The sequence below is a fragment of the Falco peregrinus genome, chromosome 5 (genome assembly GCF_023634155.1).
Source record: "Falco peregrinus isolate bFalPer1 chromosome 5, bFalPer1.pri, whole genome shotgun sequence".
In the NCBI taxonomy this organism is placed as follows: domain Eukaryota; kingdom Metazoa; phylum Chordata; class Aves; order Falconiformes; family Falconidae; genus Falco; species Falco peregrinus.
This window is the reverse complement of record NC_073725.1, coordinates 79,530,004-79,551,908: the sequence shown is the minus strand read 5'-3', so window position 1 is coordinate 79,551,908 and position 21,905 is coordinate 79,530,004. Positions and strand designations below refer to the sequence as shown.

Here is a 21,905-nt window from a genome sequence, read left to right as displayed (position 1 = left end):
AGCCTTTGCGCTCGCCTGTCGTTTCTACCGTCTCCGCCTCCCGTTTCGCGGGATGGACGGGACGTGTAGTTGGCGCAAACGCCTCAGGCAGGGCCAGAACTACCCGTCCCGGCAGGCCGGGCGCCGGCGCTCCCTCGGGCGGCGCCTGTCTCGCCCCTCAGGTCCCTGGGAAGTGCAGTTTGCGAGGGGGCAGCGGCGGCGGGTGGCGGCTCACCGTCCCCTCGGCGTTCCAGGTGGGGACGGGCGGCAGCCGGGTGGGACGCTGCCCGGCCGGGGGAGCCGGGCCTGTATCGGGCACTGTGCAGGGGGCGCGGCGGGGCGGGGGAGCAGGGCCCGGCGCCCGCTGCCCCATCACTGGATTTCCCGCCTCCCCTAAGGACTCAGCGGCTGGAGTCTGGTGAAGGCGTGCTTGTTTTAGCTTTTATCTATGCGAAATTGCACCTACCTACTCCTAGAAAGCGTAGGTACGGTGGCAGTACGGTGACGGCACCGGTGTTGGGTCAGGAAACCCCCAAATGAAGATTTGTGTGGAGCTGTGCTCTGACGTGAGGTGAGAGCAAGTGTTTCTGTACGTGTCCAGCCGTAAGCTGGCAGGATGCATTAAAAGTTCCAATTTTGGCACCTCTACAGCACACCGTGACGTGGTTATTATCATTAAAAAAAATCCTGTTCAGGCAGGTTCGGTAGGACTTGTCAAGTACTGAGGCCCTTGACTGGTAAGGCTAATAGTACTTAAAAAAACCAAAACACAAAACAACAAACACAAAAAAGCATTGCTGGAAGTGAGGTATATTTGGAGGAGACCAGGAGAAACAGAGGGCAAACAAGGAGATTTTGGTTAGTAGGCTGCCCATGGCTGTGGCAGCGTTTTATCTTTGAAGGTTCAGCCTAAGTGTTTATAACTAGACAAAGTGAGTGCTTGGGAGAAGGGAGCTTCTTGGAGTGCTTACATGTGAGGACTGAGTCATCTGCAGCATTACTTGTATTCAAACACTGCAGGGCAGGTTATGGAGTTGTTTTGAAAGAAAATGGGCTTAAAACTCAACTGTAAAGGTCTCCATTCAGTACAAAATCCAGTGTAGTTTTGGTTGAGAACTACACAAATGCTCCTGAAGTGGCATTTTTGTGATGTGATCCTGACACAAGAACCTGATGGTTTCTGGCCGCACACCACCAGCAACATGTATGCCCTTGACAAGCAAAAAAATTCTATGTGGCAGGTAATGCACATATGTTAATGGAAAAATGTGCTTCCAACTGATCATATTCAGGGAAAACACTAGTGTACAGGCCAACACTTCTAAAATTAAAATTAAAAAAAGAATCCCCACTAACACCACAGAGAATTCATTTTGAAAGAAAAAAGATACGTAATTCACAATGAAAGACTATACACCTCTGCTAAGTGGAAGCCTTTCCTTCAAGCACCAAGAGTTTACCCTCCTCTGAGCCAAAAGAATAAGTTTTAAAGGCCCTGTGAAAGACACTCTGGTTATTCTCTAGTGCCAAGTTACTTTCCAGTTTTCAGACACATTGCCAGGACCTCTGTTGTTCAAAGTTGGGTATAATTAAGGAAGAGGCTCACTGGTGTTACTGTTCTAAAGTTTAGAATTTTGTTAAACTGTTAAACTAGCAGTAAGTTTCTCAGCTGTGTATGGCAATCAATTTTCTGTTTCAAAAAAAGAAAAAAAGGTCACATGCAGTCCCACTGAGGGCTGGGATAGAAGAAAGAATAGGATATGATCCTTTTTTATCAGAGAAAAGCAGTTAGAATTAAAGCTACAGGAGTAAGAAATAAGTTTCCTAAGCATCATAAGGAACACGTCAATATAGGTAGGTTGGTTTGTTTTTAAATACTAACCTTTGCTTGTTAGGTGATATTTATTAACCGGTAGGTATCTGATATATTTCCTTTAGTATGGAAACAAGATAACACTATTTGGAACAAAGGAGCTCATGGGTTACTACTGTTGAATAATAGATAAAAATCCAGTGGAAACCAAGCTTCATGAATTCTGCTGATAGGTGGCTTGTTATTGTACACTTTTTACCATCATGAGCATTTAATAGCTCAGGTTTATGACTGCAGTGCCGTATTGCAAGCTTGTTCTTTGTTTGAGCCTTGACACAGCCTACAAGTCAGGAAGTACCTGCCTTAACTGGAGGCAGGTACTATATTTTCAGAGCAATTAAAACTTACCTTAAGATTACCAGCACATGGAACATGTAGGCAGCAATTCTTACATACACTTTGGCATTCCTTAAAAAGGCTTCTTGAAGGTTTTTGAAATGGAGCTTCATTCTGTCAGCTCCTAAAGTACTGAGTTGTGATTTTTTTTGGGGGGGGGGTAGGGGGGTGGGGCCAAATATGTGTTTGATCAGAGGTATGGAAGCATGTATTACCACTGATTTCATGGGAAAATAATCACTTGTGTTATCCAACACTCCTTCCTTCCTTGACAGGTACTTATTCCCTAGGTACTTGCTAGGATAAAAACAATTAGTCCACAGCATTTCAGAAGATGCCAGATGTCCTTCAGAGCATACAAACCTGTTTTGCAGGCTGTGTCGCACACAGATATTGTGTAAACTCAAACACTACATTTTTTAACAGGGCTAGTAGTTTGTTTTTCCACTTATGAACAGCTGGTACTCAAAACAAAACGTAGGTGGAATGATGATAATTTTACTGGCAAAGTAGCTACTGGGATGTAAATGGTCACATTCTCTTGAGGTTTTAAAGCATTATAAAAGCTTTTCTTGTTTAAATCTCTTTTGTATCAAAATGTTTAGAATAAATATACAAGCCTCGTAATTTAATAAATATTAAAAAGCTTTTCTTACTGAGAACCACCCATATAAATCCATTGTCACATCATGACTGACTTAAAGTATCAAAGCACTGCTTAGAAAAGAGGCTGGACCACCTCATGGTTAATATGTGGAGGGACTGGGGTGCAGAGAAACAGTCTCCCCTACAGTCACAGCTCTACCCATCCTCATGCTGCCTTCTAGCTCTTGCTAGGCCCTTTGCTGAGTCAGTCCATCTCATTAAATTTAGCTACAGAACAATCTACTTTCTTTTTCCTCCTGTGCTACTGAGATGAATGAACTCTTAAGAGGCGTTTGACAAATGCCAGAGCTGGTATAAAGTAAGAATGGGGGAAAAGGACTTCCTTTTTCAATAAGAGCAAGCTATTAACTTATTGAACTATCTCAAGATAGCTTCACCCCTAGTTTGCAGCCTGTGATGTCAATCCTATAGCAGTGAAATGGAGGTCCTCATTCATGTAATATTAGGAATACTATGCTGTATTATATAGTAACTTTCTTCCAAGGTTCTCACATGCACTTTACAGCTTAGCAGGTATAGTTATGAAATACTGATGTTTTAGTTATGTGAACTGAAGCAGAAAAGAAAGATACATTTCACTAGAGGGCTTCAAACAGGTTAACAACTTCAAGAATTTAACAGCTCACCACCAATGAGTAAGCTTATTAAACTCCATAAAATAGCAGCAGTGGAAGGGGGAAGAAGAGTAGTGTTAGGGTGCTGGCTTATGAGTGAATTGACTCAGTTTACTTTGAGATCAGATAAGTTCCTGAGCTGCTGCAAGATGGGAGAGGAAGTGTTTGGCTGAGATTAGGAGGAGCAGGAAAGGAGACGCGCTGTGAGACATATCCTGAAGTGTAAAGGTATTCAAATATATATGCTAGTTATGCACTTAGATGAGTAGCATGATATTTAGAGTTGCTTTGAAGTCAGAATGAGCCTTTAAAAACAAAGTGTAAAGAATAAGTTATTTACCTAGAAAGAGGAAAAAGACAATTTAATAATTTACAAGGTAAATTATTAAAAGAAAAATATAGATAACTGTGCTTGGCTATGAGAGTGCCATTCTAGAAGTATGCCTCTTCATGTGAGGTTTATGTGAAGGAATAATCTTAAAAGACATTCTAGAAATTAGGTTCAGCATTACATAGAAGAAGTAGGTGGAGTTAAATGAGTCCAGAAAGTTTTTGTGGAAAACATGAATTGAGGTTGCACCCTAACAAGTGACATATCTGTCCTGAAGGAAGGCTGTGGAAGAGTTTTTCTAAATACCTTTCATAATATTAATAAGGCTTGACAAAGAACTGAAAATACTGAACTAGGTTTAAGTTTGATTAAGTGCCAGGAGATTATAAATTAATATTCTTAAACTTTGGCAAAATCTCTTTCCAGGTAGCTTGTAGAGATGTAGCTGAGAACTAGAGAACAAAAAACAGACTATGTTTCAGCATGATGGCTTTTTCAAGAGCCAAGTCTATCCTAAGCTTTTCTGGGGTTCCTGGAAACGTAAGTGAATTATAAAGCAGGTTTTATATTTGCATAAGACCACGTGCAGTCCAAACTAAGATATCTTGACCTGGAAACATCTATTCACCAATTTGTTCTAACCCTGCTATTTAACAAATGCTGTTTCTGACCTCTTACTTTCCCTCTGCTGGACACCCGCATAATTGCTGTATTTGTGTTACATTAATGTATTTTAAGCTATTTGATTGGAGGAGATTCAAATAAAAGTCTTTGGTTTTCTGAATGTAGCACCATAGCATAAGCTCTCTTCCACAGTCCAGCTGTAGAATTACTTCTTGCAAAGAGGCATCCTCAAAGGAATTTAGCAACTTAATTCTTACATATCTCGTTGTGGGTTGATAATGAGTACTTTTGAGCTGGATTCTTCTTTCTAAGGTCTCCAATCTAAGTTAAAGCCTGTCTTTTGAAACAGTTAAGGCACATACTGCAGACTTCCAAAAGGGCACAACATTAATTGTTTTTACTTTAGATAGCAAAAGAAATACATAGATCCATAGACTAAAATACCAGTTTATAATTTTCTGTGTCTATCTCCTTACCTTTCAGATACTTCATAAGCTCAGCTCATTATTTTGCAAGGTAGTGATGTGTCTCTCACTTTTGCCTGTATATACAACCTTTCTCTTGCTTTTATATCTCTAGAAATGAAGACTGAACAGTCAACTTTTACAAGTGCTATCCCTTTTTTTCAGGTGACTTTAACTGGAGGCTCAGAGTTCTCAGCTGTGTTACCTATTACTTACTTAGCTTGTTGTTCAGACTGAAAAAATCATTACGTTGGGTGCTAGCAAGTTCTTTGCTTAAGATGCCTCTTTTTGAACGCACAGTCATTAAAGTTTATTCCTTATACAGAATTTTTTCTGTGGTTTTGATACCGAGAGCCTCCAGACTGAAATATTAGGGGAAGGGTGGTTTAGAGAAATAGTTTTGCTATCAAACCTGTTTGTTATGTGTGGGGTTTTTTGCTATCAAAGCTCAAAATAAACAAAGATGGGGGTTTAGGTGTGTGCGTTCTGAAGAATCTATACATAGTTTATAAACCTTATGACAGTTGAAAATGTTGTAAGTAGCAGAAGGATTGCTTAATGTGGAAGGAATGTGCTGAGCAAAGAACGCTCATGCAAGGAAGGGAAGAATGAAATCACTTTAATGATGTATACAGTGACTGAGTTAGGATTGGAAAGGTTAGAGACAGGAGAGAACCTATTCTGAAGAAGGTCAGAGACTGTATGGTTTTAGAGATCTGAAAGCCAGGTGTAGGACTGGTGGGAGTTATGTCAGTTAAGGTACTGAAGTAGCTGAAAATATCTTTTAAGTACAATCCAGACCTCTGTTCAACTGTTTTTATGCTTTCATCTTGATAAAGAAAATTAACTTTCTGCTTTGTTAAAGTTAAATTTGTTTTCACCTATAAATCTGTTGGATGTGGAGAGTATATATTACAAGCCTAAGATATGTAGATTCTCTGGAAGTGATAAATGGAAACGGGGTATTTTGCTCCCTGTGAAGTGAGGCAAATTTGAGAACCTCAGGGGCTAGGATGCAGAGTTGACTGAGCAACAATGATAACTCTTCAGTGCCAGATCCTCAGATGATCTTCCATTGCTGTAAGCTAGTATTGTTCTAGCAGGAGACAAGTAACAGAGAGAATCTGCAGTTCTGGATACCATCAAATTATCAGTCTTATAGCTTGATGTAGAGGTAAAAAAATGCAGAAAAGGTGGCTGGTATTTAAAGTGGGTCTTACAGTCTAACACAGATGCACAAAGTGACTCCTCACTATCAAACAGAATTCAGCTGTGCCTCATATCATTTTTCTAGAATGTTTTTATGAGATAATGAAAATGTTGAACTTAGCACTGAAAATATCAATACAGGATGTTAATGCAGGGCATGTAACATGCTGTTTATTCACACCCTGTCTTACTGCAGTGACTCCCTGACATGGAAAAGCTCGGAGTTGCCATGTCCACTGTTGGGTTCCATAACATCTCTAGGCCAGATCCTTCTGCCTTATACATGTGGTAAGAGTTTTAGAACAGTTATGTTTCATATGGAAAGTTTTACATGCTGTCTTTCTGTCTCCAGGGAGGTGGGAATAGATAACTAGTTCCATGTGGGTTTTTCATGCACTTTCTCCAGCTGAAGGGAGCATGTTGTCCATTAGAGATCCCTTAAGATTTTAGTTCTGGTAATGACTAAAGCAAAATAGCAAAATGGCATTACTGCTATGAAGAAAGAATAACAGAAAGAAAAACAGATTTTTAAAGCTGTTCTTCTACAGATAGTTAACACGTTAATATTGTTGCAGAAAATAATTACTTCATTATGAAACTGTGAGAATGAAATAGTGAACTTGTTTCTAAATAGGACTGATTACTCCAGAATTATTCTGTGCCAGTATTTTTTATTCCAGAGAAGGCAATTTTCATGGGGAGTTATTTGGAATAGAGATGGCTAAGTCAGTTATAATTTCCCTCCTGTTTTGAGAGAAAGCACATATTGGCACTGTGATGCTGTAGATGGGAATTTGAAATAAAGTAATTGTGTGTTACATAAACTTGTCCTGAACACTGAATGGCTAGAGAATCCAGTTAAAATTATCAGAAGAAAAACTTTTGTTAGACTTTAGTGTATGCCAAGCATTTCACATCATTCATAGGTGTTCGTGCATGTTTATTTTTGTTGTAACTCCTTTACTCCTGTTGGCATTATGCCACTGATCAGTTTGAGTTTGTTTTGCCCATCTTCAAAGTTACTAAAATAGTAGTATGTAGGAGGTTATTTTTTCCAACACAAAACGTAAGTGCTTGCATTAAGAAATGAAGAAAGAAATGGAAGTTTATATTCTGTAAAAACTATTACACCAACATAAAAATGTCACAGGCATTCTAACAAGTATTAGTTTAATCCAAACTTGCTTATACAATTATTGGTTTATGCGTTGTCCTTAGTAGTTGCATAACCATGTTGGCACATGTGGAATGTGTGACAAATGAAAAGGTATCTTCTTTCCCCAAAGGGTTTACAGTCTGTTAACACTGCTTGTCTGTGCTATGCACTTAATCTTTTCCATAACTTTGTTCCTAGCTAAGTAAACTTTGAATGTAGTAAGGGATACAGAAGTTGTCTGAAATTTAGTTGACAAAGATTATACGATTGCCGTTTTGATTACTATTTTTAAGGAACATTTTTCTATTCAGTTGTTTTGTTCTTTAATCTTTTTTGGAAATACCAGATGTAGCAACAGCAACATCACTCTTTTCAAAGCAGTGGTCTAATTAAAAAATGTGCTGAACTAAACAGGCAAAATCCACATTGTTCTTGATTTTGCACTGTGCCCAAATGACATTATACAATATTGTGTCTAAAAAGAGCATTGTTCTGTGCAGCCTGTAAAAGTTAAAGAACACAATGAATCCTTTAATAACCCCTTCCTTTTGTTTATTAGCAGTGTGTACCTCATTCCTAGAACAGCTTATCTCCTCCCAGCCATACAGTTAAAACATGCACTTACCAAAATATGGATTTCTGATAATAAGCATTTCAGAAAGTTTTAATTATTTTTTTTTAGGAGGGAACTCCCTGTAAGACTGCTGTTCCTTGATGTACAGTAACATTTGGGAAGAAAAAGTGGTGAATTTTTTACACATACGTTGCTATCTCAGAATTTTAGGGTTGTTGTGATGAGGTGATTTATAAGGGGCTTTTTTCTTTGGATTTTTTCTGTAACTAACTTCAGAGAATTGGAGAGGACTCAGACCAAGCCCGTACTGTAAGACTTGACAGTGTAGGTCAGTTGCCTTAGTGAGGGGGGTGGGGGAGAAAGCTGTGCCAGCACAAAATGACCTATGTAGAATCAACTATACAGCCAGAAGAATTCCTTTGTCAGCCTAGCTAATGTTGTTTGTGAAGGGAATGTAATAGTCCTAGCAGAAAACTCTCTTTCTCTTGATAAGTGCTATGTAATTATGCCAGCAGAATTTCTGAAGTACAGTCAGGCAAAAAAGCTGGCACAAGCATGAGCAGAGAAACCCCAAAGCAGTGTTAGAACAAAGCTTTGTTGTTGAAGTTGTGTGGTAAAAGACCTTAAGCTGCTGTTCTGAGAGATGAATTTCAATCTATATGTTTAATTATTGACATAATAGTATTACTTTCTTTGTTTTTCTGGTGAGATTTTTCATTTTATTATTTCGGTGTTGAAACTCACAATAGCTTTTTTCAAATTAGTGAAAGATAAAATTCTCCTTACCTTTTTCAGGTGACTGATCTCTGTCACATAAGTAATACCAATTTAACACATGTTAAGAATGGGCACTGACAAGGATTCCTGGAAGTCTTAGGCTTTTCCGGATGTTCAAGGAAACCAACAGTCAAATTTGGGTTCATAGCAAGAAATGCTTTGGCTGGATGCTCATTGTTTGGTATGCCTGTATTCTGCCAAAGCAGCATGTAACTCTAGGTCTTCTGCTCACATGATAAAAGGTTGTAAATCGTGTGTGTGTGTGTCTGTGTGTATGTGTCTGTGTGTGTGTGTGTGTGTCACAGCTCCAAAATACTACCTACTGGTCTGTGCTGTGCTGTTACCTAACCGTGTGCCCTTCACCAGTAAAAAATATTTGATTTCTTGAAATCCTTAGTTTGAGACCCTAGTAGAATTGACAATATGCTAAAATTATTATTCTAAACAACAAACAGACGTTTTACTGCTTCCAGATGGAGTTCTGAAGTTCAGAGAGGAGTTGTCAGTGTTGATATCATCACACTAGAAGAGCAAAGAAGTGGTCTTTATAAATTGCCCCTTGGTGTCACTCTTGAGTCAGACTGAAACATTTCAGAAGCAAATCTGAGAACTGTTTTTCCTTTTCTTTTTTTCTGTTGTTTCCACAGTTGACACTTTTCTTCTTATAATTATATTCCATTACTCTTTATAATGATGTCAACTACAGCAGGCCAGCTTAACTTGTCTGAATTGCATTATTCTTAGAGGATATCTTGGGGAGTTTTAGAACTTAAATTATAGTAATGTAACAGGCTTCCCATGCCCTGGAGGCAAGACAGGAAGTCTGGAGAAAGGAAGGCTTTCTCTTGGTCGTGGAGGATCACATTAGAGATCACTTAAGCAAACCTGACACCTGCAGATCCATGGCCCCAATGGGCTGCATCCCTGAGTGCTGAGGGAGCTGGCAGACGGTATTGCTAAGCCACTCCCCATCACCTTTGAAAGGTCTTGGAGGACTGAAGAGATGCCTGAGGACTGGAGAAAAGCCAGTGTCAATGCAGTCTTCAAAAAGAGCAAGTAGGAGGACCCAGGAAACTACAGGCCAGTCATCCTCACCTCCATCCCTGGAAGGTGATGGAACAGCTCATCCTGGAGGTCATCTCTAAGCATGGGGAGGAAAAGAAGGTTATCAGGAGTAGTTAACATGGACTCACCAAGAGGATATCATGCCTGACCAACCTAATAGGCTTCTATGATGGAATGACTGGCTGGGTAGATGAGGAGAGAGTGGTGGGTGTTGTCCCCCTTGACCTCAGCAAGGCTCGTAATGCTGTCTCCCTTAACACCCTCACAGGTCAGCTCAGGAGGCCTGGGTTAGGTGAGTGGATGGATGGTGAGGTGGGCTGAGCACTGGCTGAATGGCAGAGCTCAGGGGGCTGCGGTCAGCGGCACGGGGTCTGGCTGGAGGCCTGTAGCTCGTGGAGTTTCCCCGGGGTCAGTGCTGGGCCCTGTCCTGTTCAGCTTATTCCTCAGTGGCCTGGATGAAGGACTGAGCGTACCCTCAGCAAGTTGTTGATGTCACCTAACCGGGAGGAGTGGCTGATACACCAAAGGCTGCGCTGCCATTTGGTGAGAGCCGGGCAGGCTGGAGAGCTGGGTGGAGAGGGACCTGGTGAAGTTCAGCAAAGGCAAGCGTAGGGTCCTGCACCTGGGGAGGAACAACCCCACGCCCCAGTGCAGGCTGGGGCTGAGCTGCTGGGGGCAGCTCTGCGGAGAAGGGCCTGGCAGTGCTGGTGGGCAGCACGTTGCCCATGGGCCAGCAGCGTGCCCGTGTGGCCCAGAAGGCCAGTGGTGTCCCGGGGTGCATGAGGAGGAGCGTGGCCAGCAGGACGGGGGAGGGGACCCCCCCCCCCTCTGCTCTGCCCTGGTGAGGCCGTGTCTGGAGTGCGGTGTCTGGTGCTGGGCTCCCCAGGTCAGGAGAGACAGGGAGCTGCTGGAGAGGGGCCAGCGGGGGCTGCGGAGGTGATGGGGGGCCCGGAGCATCTCCCCTGTGAGGGGAGGCTGAGAGAGCTGGGCCTGTTCAGCCTGGGGAAGAGAAGACTGAGACAGGTCTTATCAATGTATACAAATATCTTAAGGGCAAGTGCCAAGAGGACGGGGCCAGGCTCTCTTCCGCAGTGCCCAGTGACAGGACAAGGGGCAACGGGCACAAAGTGCAGCACTGGAAGCTCCATCTGAACACGAGGCAAAACTTCTTTCCCTTGAGGGTGCCAGAGCACTGGCAGATGCTACCCAGAGAGGCTGTGTTGTCTCCTTCCCTGTAGGCATTCAAAACCTGCCTGGATGTGACTCTGCAACCTGCTCTAGGTGACCCTGCTTTAGCAGGGGGTTGGACTGGATGATCTCAAGAGATCCTTCCAACCCTGATCATTCTGTGATTCTGTGAAAAGCCAATGCAAACCCTGTAAATCCCGTAACTGAAAAAAAGCTGAAATGTAACTTCACTGGTAAATAAGCCATATATTTATTATTCCCTAAAGGTAAATATCACTATAGGAGAAACATCAGTATCCAGTCCTCTCAGACTTTTTTTTTTTATTGTGTCTGTGCATAGTCTACATGTAACAAAATGGTGTGCCGCTTACAGGATTTAATGTGTATTATACAAGGCAGTGGATAAATTATTAACATAACATAATTACAGTTTCTAAGTAACAATATCCTTATCTTAATGTCACTTAATGAATTTATTCTTAATGCTTCTGGGTTTTGTTTTGTTGGTTGGCTGAATCCCATATTCTACTTTATAAACAGCTTCTGAATTCAGGTACTACATCTGTCAAATTAAAGCCAGTTGGTATAGTACACTTCTCCCAACAAAGTGCTTAATGGTTTGTTGTTTTTGTATTTTTTTTTTAAATATTAACTTCCTCCTGTCAAAATTACTCAAAAATGAAGGTTGCAGAAGAATCTTGTTAAGATAGAAAATGTCTTCCTTATTCCTGGTAGCACATCATTACCCCAAATCAGTTTTATTGTAAGTGCCATCACTCATCACACATAATAAATATAAAATACATTTTCTGCGCACTGCAGCAAGTAATCCTCTGTTGAATTTTTCTTGTACAGTTTGACACGTGTTTTTGAGAGTGAACATGGCAGTGTTTTACTGACTTGATAAACAGTTATGTTAGATTAATTTCTGCTATGAAAATAGATATTTATAGTATGATAAGAAATAGTCCCCCAAATGTAATTTCCAAACTGCCGTATAGATATTTCTCTTCAGAAGTTCTGGGGAATCTCATGTAGGCAGTGAAAACAGTAGGTGAACCACAGGACATAGATTTTGAAATAATGTGTATTTTAGATATGTAACAAGGTCTGTCATGGAGAATTATTGCTTATCTGGATCTTCTGATTATATGCTTGCTTTCAGATCCTTGGGAAGTAGAACTTTGGAATGTTAAGATGTGCAGAAAACAAAGGCAACGGGCTGTGACAACTGTAATTCCTCATACTTTTCCTATCATTTGTCACCTCTGTTTTGTCATTACATACATCAATAAAACTATATATAGCTAAGAAAAGACTGTGACTTGTATGGTGGTTGTTTATATGAATGACACATTAGAGACCCTTTACTATCATTGCTCCCCAGTTTCCTATGTGTGAAAGATGTTTTGCTTAATACTCCACAATCTGTGTTTTGGGGGACATTTATAAAAAAAAATTCATTTATCTCTAAAGGCTGTAAGCTTTGGGAAATAGTAGTCCAACTGTAGGAGGAAAATTACTGCTATAAGAGACAGCATTATTCTCCAGAGCTGTGATGAAATGAGCTGTATTTAGCCTTTTACTTGAGGGGAGGTTTAGAATCATCGAATCATTTAGTTTGGAAAAGACCTTTGAGATCAGGTCCAACTGTTAACCGAGAACTGCCAAGTCCGTCACTAAACCATGTCCCTAAGCACTGCATCTACACGTTTGATTGAAAAGGTGAGACTTCTTTGTATTTACTTCTGTGTCTTATGATATATGTGTTTGAACTCTAACAAGCCACATAGGAAAACTGTTTCTGGCCAGCTGGTTATAGAAAGTGTAAGCATATCTGCCACAATATCTTATGATCCTATATATACAACATCAAATAATTAGACACAAATTAACTTATACCATACTCAGTGTTTGACAGGACTTTTTAATTGAAGACATCAGTGCATTAGTTTGCCAAATTTACTTCTGTGGTGGACTTAGTTTCACATCCCCACTAGCTAATCAACTATTTCTTTTTTTCTCTTCTCTTCTCTTTCTGGCCTTTCTTCCAGGCCCTAGGGGGTAAAACTTCATGAACTGACTGGATTAACAAATTAAAGCTGCCATGTGGTCAGGTAAGCCCTAGAACTTTTTCTTGTGCTTCAGAATACTGTAGAGTGAAAAGCAGGACTGCGCCTTTCACTAACACCAAGACAATTAATCACCTTAGCCATATATAATCTAACCAAATCTTTGGTGACCTACAGACCAGTCTTACTAAGACATGAATCATCTTTGTGCCAAAACAGTCTGATATAGAATATATATCATTACATTTGAGTGGCAAAATAATTTAGGAATCACAATATTAACACTTGTTATTAGCAATTAGGAATCACAGTATTAACACATGCATATCATACGGCAGATGTATTAAAGTACAATGACAGCATGCTGTATTGGAGAAAGAGGTATTTTGCATACACAAGAAAAGCTATTGCCCATAAGTAAAACCAGATGCACCTCTGGACTAGGAAAACAGAGGAAAGAATTTAACAGCAAAAAGTAAAGTAGTCATGAAGACTCTAACAGTACTACCTACAGTAGAAGTTCTATCACGTAGTTCCTTTCATTGTTAATTGTCTCTCAAAGTAATGTCAAGTCTTCCACTCCTCTCTTTAATATTTTTCCCAGAAATCCTATATTTGGGTTACATCTACTGGGAAGCATCCCTGCCTCAAGGTGAAACTTGCGTCAATAGATCATCTTAAAAATGTCCCATATAACAGCACTGAGTTTACAGTATGCCTTGAGAATCTTCTTTTTATTTTTTTTTAATATTATCATCAGGACTATACAATTTCTTCCAAACAACTGCCAGTGTTGCTCTGTCAAAACATGGGCAGAGAGAGGGTTATGGAAAGGGAAAGAATGTACATTGCTTGGAGGACATAAAACTGTACAAAGTTACCATCATCTACTTGCTTCCGTTACCAGTCTGAACTGCTCTGTATTACCAGTGACACCCTCAGCAAGGGCAGCAGCTGTGGGTTCTTTTTACTGAATATATCACTTCAGCTACTTTTTCACAAATGCTAGTTTCGTAATCTGCTTGAGCAAAACAATGTTGGTTTAATCATATGAGTTTCAAACTTAGAAATAGAATGTGTATTTTACACCTCACTGAAATGCTATTCCTTTTCTTCTTTTTCTTTCTGGCTTTTTCAGATCATCCAGAAAGATGTTGTGAAAGAAAAACACAGGTCCACATCATGAACTTACAGTTCTTTGTTTCATCAGGCCATCCTAAACAGATTCAGACCAGTCCAGGCTACCTTAGACTTACGTGAGTTATTTAAGACAGTTGTTTGAACAATTCTTGAGTGGTGTTTTGAGAGCCATCTGGTTTTCTAGAAAATACTCCTCATATCTGTTGCATAAGAGTGTATTTTGGAATGTATCTTACTTGTAAATTATCAATAATGTATTTTTATTTGCTTTAGTAGAGCATATAAGCCTGGAGTTTGATTTCAGACTTAGTCTTGAACCTCAGAAGAATCTGAGCTAAAAACTGGTCATCTCTCTAGAAGGCCCTTTAAAGGTATCACTTTACATTTCAGAAGTGAAATTTCTAAGTTTCAGGGATGAACTCATGTCTGCATCAACTGCACCAGAGAAAGTATTCTTACCATTGAGCATTAATTTACATCATTGTTGTATTGATAACCTCAATACATTTCCCCTGGAATTTAGAAATCATATTTGGATGTAGCAAGTGGGTATAGAGAAGCAATGTTATAAGCAGTGTGTACACCCCTTCTAGACCTATCTTATTACTTCTTGTGTTGCTTTTAGATCAGCATTTCTCTCTTTGAACCCATTCCTTGCAGTGTTTACCAATAGTATCGTATAATACAAAATATGCATCAGTTGTAGAATACATTACAGTAATAAGTAGAGTAGGACCATGTGACAAAGTTCAACAAAGACAAGTGTAAGATCTTGTACCTGGGAAAACATAATCCAGGAGTGGAGCAGGATCTACCTGGCTGGGGAGTCGCTCTGTGGAGAGGGATCTGGGGGTCCTGGTGGACAACAAACTCAATATGAGTGAACAGAGTGCTGTTGTAGCAGAGAAAGCCAACAGGATGCTGGGTTGCATCAACAAGGGCATCACCAGCAGAGGTAATGAAGTCATTATCCCACTCTACTCAGTAGTTGTCAGACCACACCTGGAATACTGTGTTCAATTTTGGTCCCAGCTATACAAAAAAGATGTGGACAGGCTGGAGAGGGTCCAGAGAAGGGCCACAAAGATAATCAAAGGACTGGGAAGTCTGCCATATGAGGAAAGGCTGAGAGAACTGGGTTTGTTCAGCCTTGAGGAAAGAAGGCTTAGGGGAGACCTTATTACCATGTTCCAGTATTTAAAGGGTGGCTACAAAGAAGATGGAGACTCCCTTTTTACAAGGAGTCACATGGAAAAGACAGGGGTAATGGGTACAAGTTACTCCTGGGAAGATTCTGATTGGACACAAGGAAAAATTTTCACAATGAAAACAATTACCCATTGGAATGATCTCACCAGGGAAGGGGTGGATTCCCCAACACTGAACACTTAAAATTTGGCTGGACAGTGCTGGGCCATCTTGTCTAGACCATACTTTTGCCAAGAAAGGTTGGACCAGATGATCCTTTAGGTTCCTTCCAACCTGCTATTCTGTGATTCTATGAACTCATACTTTGCATGGGTTTAATCATTTTCATTGAAAGTACTTAGTGAATTTGAATACAATTATTTTCCATGGTTCCTGTGAAGCAGATAAATATTATCCATGCAGGTATGCAGGAAAGTTAAGAATAATATTTTCCAAAGAAAGCTACCTCCTTCAGCCAATACCTTTTGAAGATACCTTGTAAGTGTCTGTGTGCATTTTTGGCTTAGGCCTGTTTTTTTGAAAACAGTAAAGGAACTACATGTGTTGACTTCTGGAGTGGTAAGTAAGCATTGGTTTTTATTCTTTGGTCAGTGCTACAGAATGTGGGTGCATATGGGAGAAGTCACAAATACATCTCAGTAGAATCCCTCCTCCATTAAAAAAATTCTGAAGACCACCTGAAGTAGCACATAAAGGTGTTTTGTCTAACAGAACCTATCACTAGCAATTATTTCAATGTTTCTTTCTTCATGGTAACGATACTGAACTTTAAGGGGTTTATTAATTGTCATTGTTCAAGCTTAGTATTATGTGTTGCCTACTTGGGAATTCTACATGCTATTTAACAACAGAATCTTGCTATCTCCCAGCAAAAATACTCACCACTGTCAATCTGAACTTCTTTCTCTTCTTTGTGAAGCTGTGAATTAATACCAAAATGCTATAAACCTATCTGTTTAGCAAAACACCTGTTGAAGAAGGCTAGTGCTCCAAATAAATATACCTACACAATTCAGTAAAAAAAAAAAAGTGTCATTATCATACAATAAAAAATGAGGAAAGAGAACTAATAAAAGCAGCTGAAACAAAGACAGTCCTCTCCCCCACCCTCAGTGCAACTGGGGAAAAAAAAAAAGTGTGAAAATTATTAAGGAACTGGTTCATTCATCTCTTATAGTGGAGATGTGAGTTTGCTAGACTACTAAAATAATGTTAGAAACAGTCAGCAGCTGTGATATAGTTTGAAAGTTTTGGAATTTGAGAGATGTTGATTTCATAAGGAATTTTACAACAGTAAAGACTGTACTTGTGCTGCAGATATGTAGTGTTGGAACCAGATGCAGAAGGCATGTATATAATTAGTCAGCTAGTTCTTTTCTAAAATAATAAGGGGTCTTAGTATAAGTTACAGTTAGGAGTATAAAACTGCAAGAAGAATGGGAAGTTACGGCAAAGGAAAATAAGTAAAATTAGTGAGCATTTCATTTAAAGTTAATGGAATTATATTGATAAAAGATTAAAGCATTGGACTCAGCTTGTCTGAAATTCATTTATCTTACCTGTGGGTACCATGAAGATACTGCGATGAATATCTGCCTTCTTCAGGTCACAGTTGAGAATTTGATTGTCTTCTCCATGAATGAAAAGGTTAAGCAGCATCTTAAAAGCAAAACCTGAAATCATTTTATGCATAAGCTACCAAATACTGCTTCATCAGAAATAGGAATGATATTCTAGTAATAACTTAGGTTTGTTCCCCTGGATGGTGAATGTATGAAGGAAGCCAGAACCAGTTTTATGACTTCAGAACCAGCATTGACTGCTGGTGAAATATTTGGCATCACCCACAGTCTGTATCTGTATTTTCTTTTGTCATGCCTAAATCAGATTTTGTCAATTCCTGTTTATCCACTTATCTTGAATAGGGAGAACAGTCTGTAATAGCCTACAGCTGTGCACCTGGCCTACAGAAACAAGTGCAGAAGCCACAAGAAGCAGTTCCATCTGCTAGAGACTAGAATACAGATTGTTTTGTTAGACTGTTCCACTAAAACCAGCTCGTGTATTCCCACATGGTCCATTTTGTGGGAAAATAAGTCTCATACATAGTAATGTGGTATGAAATTACAAATCCTTATACAATATTTTTCTTTTCTCTTTCTATAGTCAAAAAGGCAATTAATTATGTCAAGGAGAAATTTAACTATAAATAAGCCTGTAACTCTACCTGTGGAAGTGATACAGGGTAGAGGCAGTTATTGCAACTTGCTAGATATTCTTGGACAACTTTGTATTTAAAATAAATTCTGTTAGATTAAAAAGTCAGGATATAAGTAAGCTGTGTAAATAATTTTCATTGTGGCAGTCTGACATGGAAGGTGTTTTTTTTCTTTCCTGGGAGAAGACCCAGGAAGACCTTAGCATTTTCAGAAGTGTTACACAGTGAGTGTAACTCACTACCTTGACCCAGACAAACCTAGGCGTGCTCAGTGTGCCCCATCACCTGGCTGGCAAGGAGGTTTCATATACCCTCTACCACAACACTGAAATCTAGGGCTCATCTATTTTTCCATGCTGGGTACTGCAGTTTTAGTACAGTAACAGTTCTGCATTATGGGAAAGTAAGGGAAAAAATGCAGATAATATTTTGAATCAAAACTGAAAGATTCATATAGCTCTTCTTTTGTGATTAGAATGTAATCCTATTACGCTTCTCACATAACTATAGTTATAAGCAAAAAACCAGCTAAAACCCCAAAAGTGAACCAAGCAAAAGATCCGACCAAAACCTAATAGACTGGATTAATAAGGCTAATTTGGAACTGAGGAGCAATACCCCAGTGACTGAATCTCTGGATTTTGTCTTTCTGTTATAACTGAGGGTCTTAGATGTATTTTGTACAACACAATTATGAAGTAATTGTTGAACTTGTACTTTAACAGTACCTCATTTAAAATCAGAAAACCATTAACTTACAAAAAGTAATTCTTTCATCATCTGTGTTCTGAATATTGTTGTCCATACAGGGAAACGGGTATGAAGGAAGTTGTCTGAAGTTGTAGAATAGGTCAGTGGCAAACCTAGAAACGGAATTGGTTTTATCTTCTTACTGCTATGCCTCCTGCCTTTATTTTTTTTCATCTTATGCTCCTTGGACTGGGACAAGAAGAACAAGAAGTAAGCATTGCATAGTTTGCATGTTACAGGGAAAATATAATTACTGTGGCCCATCACTTTGAAAAAACCCACCAAATTCTAAAGACAAGAACAATTATTATGAACTTCTGTTTGGAGGTCTTGCTTTTCTACAGTTTGTAATGTTTAGCACCTGTTCAAGAAATGTCTTCTATAAATAACCCTTTTCCGTTTCAGACAAAATTTACATTTAAAATTATCTTGATGCAGCTGTTCAGTTTTTCTACAGTTGTGAATTGCCAAAAAAGGAACAGTAATTCCTTGGGGGCCTCAGAGTTAAATCCTATTTATTACACATGACACTATGTAGCAGAGCTGCGATCAAAGTCTAACTATCATTGCTAGCTGTTCTTAGATTTGCTAAAACTGAGAACTGAAAAGCCCTTTGTAGATGATCCTCACTCTTTTACAATTTCTGTGGCTTTCCAGTTCCATAATTACTGACGCTGATGGCACGCTGCCCCAAAAATGAATACTATGATAATTTGCTGCTCTCTTGTAAGCCTTGTCATCTTCGATGTTCTAGTACACCGCCGCCTTCCTGTGAAAACTACTGTGATAAGAGTAAGTAATATTTCTGCAATACTTTGTGGCTATGCTGGGCATTTTCACGTTGTATTTTACATAGAATTGTAAACATAAAAACTTAAAGAACTGTAAAACCTGGAAAGAGTTTATCAGAATAATATATGGGCTCAAAAATATTAAAGACATATGCAGTGTGTCCTACGTGAGTACATGTGTTAAGAAGAGTAAAGCTCTCAAGCTTTACTTGAGCTGTCACTCAAAATGGAAATAGAAATTGCTCCTTTGCTAATGGAAGTTTTATGTGTTGGACATGTTTACTGTTTATTGATTATTGTTTACAATTAATTTAATGCATCTCTTCTATTCCATAAGGTACTGATCCAAGTGGAGTTCTCTGGATTTGTTTGGGCTTAGGAGTAATTTTAATGCTCACTCTGCTCACCTTTATGGTCTTGTTTAAATGGAAGCACCTAAAGCAACTAAAAGGAAATCTGAAGAACACAGGTGAATAAATAAGATTCTTTATGAAATAATTTTAGATCATTGTATATTTTAGCTACTCTTACCATGTATAAATTTTGCATATAATTTATATTCCAGATCCTGACAACTGTCTTTGTTGCATTGTTTTGTATTTCTCAAATAGTCTCAACGAAGTTATTAAAGTTATTAAGGGAATAAAATACCCAGACGATAACTTGTAAAAGCAGCGATCTCTCTTTGTTGGTTCTGGATCATGTCAGGATTGTTGCATATTCATACCTGGCTTACTTGCTGGTGTTTGAGAAATCATTCATGAACCCTCAATAGTAAAAGATGTTTATAAGGGTTTCATCCTCTTCTTAACTGAATGCAAAAGGAATTCTACCCAGATAGAATCAGGATACAAATTCAGTATTAGCTTTCCATTTTATAAGATATTACGTATTTTTACTTAATATTTTTACTTAATATAATTTACTTAATATTCTAGCCTGTGAGAAGCAGATGTGGTGTATTTTGGGAAGATGAAAAGAATTACGTTATTTTTATGGTTTACAAATACTAATATTCGTGGAGTGCTCAGCCAATAAATAATAACCAATTAGAAAATATGTGTTAGATTACTTAAATGCTTATCCTGAAGTATAGGGGGTATATTATCAAAGAACAAAAGATTATCGTCTATAACTACTTCTTAAGACTTTCACTATATCTTAAAACTTTCACTATATCTTAAAACTTTCACTAAGGTTAGGAACATAGTTGGAATACAATGAAATGTGGTCTTTAACTGTATGTCTGGTATAGCATGATGTATGTATTAAATGAACTTCTGTATATTTATAGACTCTTCTGTGGAGCTGAATAATATTGTCAAGGCTAATACTGAAAGAAGTGTGAATACAGAAGGAATCAGACACTCACTTCAAAGAGAAACATTAATGTATTCAGTGGAAGAATGCACTTGCAGTGACTGTGGCTTGGTAAAACCTCAGACTGGTTGTGAAACTTCATTTCCATTGCCAGCTACAGAAGAAGGAGCCACTGTTCTAGTTACCACAAAATCTTTTGATTATTGTAACTATATTCTGGGTGCTGGATGACTATGAGAAGTATATTTTTATTGCATAAAATAAATAAGTTATTCCAGTATAGCTATTAATCTTAATACTTGCAGTCAGTGGAGAAGGCTAGTACATCATCTCTGTAGATCTTCCATTGAGCTTTCATTAATATTGTCATATATTTCTAATTCTAGTATCTCTTTGGTCAAGTATTTCTCCATGATTCTCAGGTACCAATCTAGTTACTGGAATTTTTAATTTCTGAAAGTCCCTACATAGGATGGCTTTTTCTGCCTTTAGAGATTGTATCTACTTATGTCAGATATACACAAACCCATCAATAAACACGTTTGCAAATATACATTTTATGTTAAACTCTGATCTTGTGCCCCAAATTGCTTGATGGTACAAAAGGAATGTTCCAAGAGGCAGAAAGGAAGACTCACATTACACCCCCCATGTTGTAAAGAATAATTTAAAATAGCCCCTATGATGCTTGAAATAGGAACATTCTAATGATTAATATCTTTGTAGAGTACAGACCAACCCCCTCCCCCCCCAGTTCAGATAGTATCTCTGGGTCCATGCCAGGGGAGGTTGTGGTGCTACACCTGCAATCCCAACCTATCTCCTGATGGTGCAGACTTTCCTTTAAGTGCCAGGTGTTTTTCAGACTGTATTCTATAAAGATTTATTTGTACTTTACTGAATTTTTGACTTACCTTTGTCATATTTACAAGGACTGCTGATTAGATATAGTCACGCTAGGCTACTGTGTAGCATAAAATTAGGAATGTACTTTCGTCACCTGGCCTCCCATGCATTAAAGTTATTTTTCTAATATTAGGCCAGTTTTACTCCTGGAAAGCTGCAACAAGAACAGAAGAAACCACAATCTTTTTACTTGTCGATAACTGTCTATTTCAGGTTATTGCATGAACGATGAATTAAGATGTTTTAGGACTAATAAATCATTGCACAAGATCTAGGAGCAATTGCTAGTACAGCACCCCAAGGAGGCTGACCAGTTTGGAGTTTGGGCCAGCTGTGCGTTAGCTGCGTTAGGGCTGGCCACACACAGCCAAACCCTCTGAAACAGGCCTGCAGAGCCAATAAATTCATTATTATTACTTTATTGGCAACTCACAAAGTTATGCCGGTGCACCACACATGCCACAGCATATGGAAAATACATCGTGCTCTACTGAGTGTGCAAACACAAGCCAGCCAGACTATGCACGACATTTAAGAAAATGCCTTTGTTCCTTTGCTGGTTTTTTGGCGTTAAGAGATTTCACAATTTCCGTGCTGTTTTTTGAAACAGGAACCTTCCAGGACTTTTGGCTTACAACGGACA

General features: G+C 39.0%; 1 protein-coding gene and 1 long non-coding RNA gene across 6 annotated transcripts; both read left to right on the top strand.

Moving 5' to 3' along the window:
• Nucleotides 1–286: 286 nt before the first annotated feature.
• Nucleotides 287–18,350, top strand: LOC114013104 (uncharacterized). 4 transcript variants are annotated; one of them, XR_008747359.1, is made up of 8 exons: nt 2,363–3,696; nt 4,226–4,339; nt 6,293–6,384; nt 7,935–7,996; nt 12,022–12,581; nt 12,911–12,973; nt 14,067–14,184; nt 18,305–18,350. It is a non-coding gene; the product is annotated as an uncharacterized LOC114013104 (long non-coding RNA). The 4 variants fall into 4 exon arrangements; XR_008747360.1 differs by lacking the exons at nt 2,363–3,696; nt 4,226–4,339 and adding an exon at nt 287–550; XR_008747361.1 differs by lacking the exon at nt 4,226–4,339 and having other exon boundaries at nt 2,366–3,696.
• Nucleotide 18,351: 1 nt separating this feature from the next.
• Nucleotides 18,352–20,909, top strand: TNFRSF17 (TNF receptor superfamily member 17). Of its 2 annotated transcripts, XM_055804968.1 has the most exons (4): nt 18,352–18,455; nt 18,903–19,037; nt 19,374–19,505; nt 20,331–20,909. In XM_055804968.1, exons 2-4 carry the CDS (start codon nt 18,923–18,925, stop codon nt 20,585–20,587), a joined length of 504 nt encoding a protein of 167 aa, XP_055660943.1. In that variant the 5' UTR covers nt 18,352–18,455; nt 18,903–18,922; the 3' UTR covers nt 20,588–20,909. The 2 variants fall into 2 exon arrangements, with proteins under 2 accessions (XP_055660943.1, XP_027647601.1); XM_027791800.2 differs by lacking the exon at nt 18,352–18,455 and having other exon boundaries at nt 18,484–19,037.
• The last annotated feature ends 996 nt before the right edge of the window (nt 20,910–21,905 follow it).

What these genes read in the sequence shown, in the direction of transcription:
- TNFRSF17 (XM_055804968.1), top strand. Translation starts at nt 18,923, where the DNA reads ATGGCACGCTGCCCCAAAAATGAATACTATGATAATTTGCTGCTCTCT. An exon ending in TGAAAACTACTGTGATAAGA is followed by an intron (nt 19,038 to 19,373) that starts GTAAGTAATATT and finishes CTATTCCATAAG; the next exon opens with GTACTGATCCAAGTGGAGTT. An exon ending in AGGAAATCTGAAGAACACAG is followed by an intron (nt 19,506 to 20,330) that starts GTGAATAAATAA and finishes GTATATTTATAG; the next exon opens with ACTCTTCTGTGGAGCTGAAT.